We start from the raw sequence: 5,576 nt of genomic DNA, 5'->3' as shown, positions 1-5,576 counted from the left end.
ATGATTATATTATTGCTAGGTTTTTTATGCAAAAGAGGGAGGAATAACAGCATCTATATTTTTCTCCACGAGACTCTCTGTGGGTGGTGTGTTCTGATTTGATTTAGACTTTTGATTCCTAGATTCTCAATATTTAATGTTGTCCCTCCCTTGAGCAGTTGAAATCAACACAATAGATTTAATTTTTTGTTTTGAGTCAGTCTTTGATTGCAAATGAACTACTTTGGGAGACAAGACTTTTAAATATTAGGTCCCTAAATGACATAGAATTTCACTAATTTCAATGATCATTGCCCAGACTACCACAAAGTGGTCCCAAAGGGTGGATGGTTGAAGTCCTAAAGGGAGATCCTCCTATAGAACCAATCCATGTTGGCTCATTCCCAAAGGAATTAAAAGAGAATTTGTACAAAACACTGTGATTCAGAGAATAGGCCACAGAGTCTTACAGAGCCCCTCAGGTTTCACAGTCAAGACCATGTAGTGATGCTCGCTGAAAACTAAATGCCGATGATTTTTCACCGGAGGTTAGTAGAAAATCTCTCTCTCTCTCTCTCTCTGTAAAATGGTCTTCAAATAATGCAAAATTTATATCTTAAAATAAGCCACATCAAATTATTTGTTGTAAGACACTAAGTGGCATGTGTAATAAAAGGATACACTGCTTAAGCAGTGGGTACAGGAAGCGGGAACTGATAGCATCCCCCCCTCCTTGGGGGGGATGAATAACAGAACTGTGGGTGAAGGGATACATTGGATGGTGTAAGATATGAATATATATATATATATATAATTTATTAAGAATTCACGAATGTGGTAGGGTGGGGGAGGGAGGGAATACAGTGGAGCTGATATCAAGGAGTTCAAGTAGAAAGAACATGTTTTGAAAATGATAATGATAGCATCTGTACAAGTCGCTTGATATAATTGATATATGGATTGTTATAATATCTGTAAAAGCCCCCAGTAAAAATATCAATTTAAAAAAGTCTGTGGTTGAAATTACCTACTTTTCATGCCTGTTGTGCATAAAATTTTTAAGCCTTCTTTTTTATATATATCAAAATAAAAACTTCATTTGTATAATAACGAAAATTTTCATTTCATCACTGCTAAGGATTAACTGTGGTACCTCAAAATAAGTGTTGTAATCCCAGCCTATGGCTATAATCATTGGAGCCATGGTGGCATAGTGGGTTCTATTTTGAGCTGCTAACTGCAAGGTCAGCACTTTAAAACTACCAGCTGTTCTAAGAGAGAAAGATGAGGCTTTCTACTCCCATAAAGAGTTACAGTCTCAGAAACTCATAAGGGCAGATCTAGCTTGTCCTATAGGATGCGATGAGTCAGAATCAAGTCGATGGCAGTGAATTTGGCTTTGGATGGGTATATCCTCATTTAGGAATACTGTGTCTTTTCTTGTTAATGAGACAGGGATAGCAGAATGTGTATTTTGAATCATTCTTTTACAAAATAGAAAAGGAACAGGATAAGTAAACAGAGATGGTGGAAGATAACTGCCAAGTCACATGAAAATCTAGAAGGTACCAGGGAACCATGGCTTACAAGACAAAGACCATCACTCAAAGTCAACAGAGAATGCCTTCCCTTAGAGATAGCTTTATAACCTCTATAACTGTGATAAAATAATAGTTTCTTTGTTAAAACTTTTCACTTGTGCTACTTGTTATTTCAGAAGTAGATAACTAAGAACATTTTAAAATTGCTCAAACATTTATATCGTAAACTCACCCCCAAGTCCACCAGACTTAAACATTAGTCACTCTAAATAATTTCTTAAACGATTCATAAGCTCCTAAAACATTACATAGTAATCATTATAATTAATCCCACCTTAAACTACTTTGTTGTAATATCAAACTATACTGTGGCTTTTCATCCAAATGCCAGATTACAGATTAAAAAAAAAAACTTCATCCTATCCCATTGCTCATACCTTTATATATATCTTATATACTCACTGCATGAATTTTGTTAAAGAAGACAACTTTACATCTTTATTTACAAATGTAGCTCTTTCCTTCTATCTCCAGTTTAAGTCAACCCAACTCTCTTGTTTCCCAGTCATTTTATAGCAACTTTATAACATGGCTCTTTATTCCAACCTCTACACCATTTCAAGGCTACAATTCATTGTTCTCATAGCATTCAATATAATACAGTAAAATCTGCAAAAGCTATAACCGATATAAGCTAGAAATCTGCTATGAAAAGAAAATTCAACACTGAAATGAAAGAAGATTCTTAGTAAAGTTGAATCAATTCTTAGATTTGTTGTTAATTCCCCACCTCCATCCCATAACTTGAGTTCAATAACTGACTTAGAATACTAAATGGCTCAAAAGGAGTAAATCTTTTCCTCTAACGGCAGTCCTAGAAATTAATTCCTTAAGGCTTTATGACTGTCTTTCCTTTTATTCTCCTAACAGATGAATTTTAAAACTCTTCTATGGCTTCTGAAAATCTCACCAGGGTGACTGAATTCATTCTCTTGGGAGTCTCAGTCCGTCCGGAGCTCCAAGTTCCCCTTTTCTTTGTTTTCCTGGTGATCTATGGGCTGACTGTGGCAGGCAACATGGGCATCATCACCCTCACCTCTGTGGACTCACGGCTCCAAACCCCCATGTACTTTTTCCTTCGACACTTGGCTATCATCAATCTCAGCAATTCTACTGTCATTGCCCCTCAAATGCTGGTGAACTTCTGGGTTAAGAAGAAAAGCATCTCCTACTACTGTTGTGCAGCTCAACTGGGTGGATTCTTAGTCTTCATTGTAGCTGAGATTTTCATGCTGGCCGCTATGGCCTATGACCGCTATGTGGCCATTTGTAACCCCCTGCTCTACATGGTGGTGGTATCGCCACAGATCTGCCATCAGCTAGTCTCCTTCACATATGTATATGGCCTTTTTACAGCTGTTTTGGTTCCATCTTGTGCATTCTCTATGTTTTATTGTTCTTCTAATGTTATCAACCATTTTTACTGTGACATCGTTCCTCTGTTAGCGTTGTCCTGCTCTGATACGTACTTCCCAGAGACAGTAGTGTTTATTTCTTCTGCCACAAATTTGGCTGTCTCCATGATTATAGTTATATTATCCTATTTTAACATCATCCTGTCCATTCTCAGGATACGGTCAGCATCAGGAAGGAAAAAAGCCTTTTCCACCTGTGCTTCTCATATGATGGTGGTCACGGTGTTTTATGGGACATTGCTATTCATGTACTTGCAGCCCAAAACTGACCATTCATTAGATTCTGATAAAATGGCTTCAGTGTTTTATACACTTGTGATTCCTATGCTAAACCCTATGATCTACAGCTTGAGGAATAAGGATGTGAAAGATGCCTTAAAGAGGTTCCTGTCAAACCCATGTGGTTCCTTAAAGTCAATGTAATTTTAGTTTGTGTGAGTAAATGATATGATGGTTAATGTAGGTTACAGGTTATGAATATAATGACCTTTTTATATAAACTGAATCATAGAGTATATAGTTGTCAGTGTCTGGTTTATCTCATTCTTTTCTTTTCTTTCTTTCTGCTTTCCATTTCATTCAGATTGTAGCCTGAATCTAAATCTCACTTCTTGTTTTTATTTTAGTACATGTATGACTTTTCAAAATTCCATTTACTATTCAAGTATAGGAGTTTATTGCCTCACAATTTTGGACACTGGAAGTTGAAACCAGGTGTTTACTCTAGGGAAGAAATGCATTGCAAGAAGAAGAGTCTTCACATTGTGTGTAGTTTCTCTTTGTTTATTTCTGTGCCTGTTTTCTCCTTTGTATAAGTCATCACTCTGGAGAGATTAGGCTCAGACTCACTCTTGCATGGCATCAGTAGCATAACAAAAGAAAGCTCTTATGTTGAAATGGCATTAGTTTGCAAATATAAGGCTTAGGATCACAACATAACTTTTTCTGTTTTAAGTTGGGATTTGATGTATATATCATATCATCCCATATTTCAATCACATCAAATAGAATGTATAATTTCTACCACAATCAATTTTTGAACATTCTTTTGCTACATGGACTCCTTCACATTGTTTCACTTTTACCCCACCACTGCCATCACTGTACCCCTCTCTGCCCAAACCCCTCATTCTACTTGCTTTCCCTATGGTTCATCAATCCTGGATTTCATAAGCCAAAAAATGGAAAAGACTATACCACAGCTTGAAGAAGATGACCTTCATTGACATAATGCCTTTGAATATACACTCTAATGTGAACAAACAAAAATCAAGGCACACAATATAAACCAAAAATACAGAAAATTTTGGAAACCAGATCATGTCCAGCCTGCATCATAGAGGGGATTTACCGATAATTTTTTAACTTTTCAGGTCAGATTTATGCCTTCAATCTTCTTTCACGGAAACTGTTAAAATAATTTCTTTTAGAAGGATCAACAAAAGGTTGGTCCCATTGAGGTAGGGGTTAAAATGTCTCATATGTCCAACTTGTGCAATATACTATCCTACGCCATCATGTCTGATAACAACCACCATTTCTCCCCTCAGTATCATCACTCACTCACACGAAATCAGGCAGATGACTCACAAGGCTCTGGAAACTGATGAATCAGGTCAGGTGATGTATTGGTTCAAGTCTCAAGAATAGCAGTCAGGCAGAGGGAAGCCTGACCATGACAAGTATGTAACTTCCTTCAAGATCTCCTGGGAAGTCTTCTGCTAATCCATGACACTGCAGCAATGGAGTGAAAATGTACCAGGTGGCCTAAGTTTTTAGTTCCATATGGACATTTACAGTGATTGAAACACATCCAATAAGTCTGTATTGTTGCTGTTAGGTGTTCATCAGCCTATTGTGGCTCACAGGCTTAAAGAAATCTACATATAACAGTAACAGCACACTAGTATAAACTTTATGGGAACAAGTCTATATTAACCTCCATCTAATTCAACTACAGCTCTGAACACCATCACAGGAGTGCAGATCTCAAAATACACAATCCTTCCCAGTTTAGAAATTTTTCTAATTTAACTACCTAAGGGGCATCTTTTTTTTTTTAACCAATGACATATTTATCATCAATACTGCCCTCCAGTCAGGGCTAAATAGCCTCCAATTAAAAAATAATAATTTTAGTAAAAACTTTTTATAATGAATATGTGAAGGTTTACAGAGCAGACCTCAGTTTTACATTCAACAATTCATAACACACTGTAATTCAACTCATTACATTCCCCTCATACTGTGACAGGAGACAATAATGAGGACATAGGGCCAAGAGACAGTGGGGGAGTGGCGTATAACAGAACAGCAATTTAAGTAAAGCCAAGCCACAGAGCCCCTAAGGAGGCCTACATATGGACTTTGGGTGAGGAAGGGAAGCCCTTGGATCTCCCTCAGGACCAGGGGGGACGATCTCATGTGGACCAGCAAACAGATCTGGACCTAAGAAGGGTTGTTTTTCTGTTTCTTTCTTTTTCTTTTTCTTTTGAGATAGTTAAAGTCTATTGTGCCAGTTCCCTGCTTCAGCTGCCAAGGCTCACTTCCTTCAAGAAGACATCCCTGAAGAGAAGCCACA

General features: G+C 37.3%; 1 protein-coding gene across 1 annotated transcript; it reads left to right on the top strand.

Moving 5' to 3' along the window:
• Positions 1-2,394: 2,394 nt before the first annotated feature.
• Positions 2,395-3,418, top strand: LOC101645386 (olfactory receptor 8J3-like). Its single transcript, XM_004717857.2, has one exon. It carries the CDS (start codon positions 2,471-2,473, stop codon positions 3,416-3,418), a length of 948 nt encoding a protein of 315 aa, XP_004717914.1. The 5' UTR covers positions 2,395-2,470.
• The last annotated feature ends 2,158 nt before the right edge of the window (positions 3,419-5,576 follow it).

The sequence above is a fragment of the Echinops telfairi genome, unplaced genomic scaffold (assembly GCF_000313985.2).
Source record: "Echinops telfairi isolate 266 unplaced genomic scaffold, ASM31398v2 ScPeMD7_60;HRSCAF=208, whole genome shotgun sequence".
Taxonomy (NCBI): domain Eukaryota; kingdom Metazoa; phylum Chordata; class Mammalia; order Afrosoricida; family Tenrecidae; genus Echinops; species Echinops telfairi.
Note: the sequence above shows the minus strand (reverse complement) of the source record. Positions and strands in the feature narration are given on the sequence as shown.

What these genes read in the sequence shown, in the direction of transcription:
- LOC101645386 (XM_004717857.2), top strand. Translation starts at nt 2,471, where the DNA reads ATGGCTTCTGAAAATCTCACCAGGGTGACTGAATTCATTCTCTTGGGA.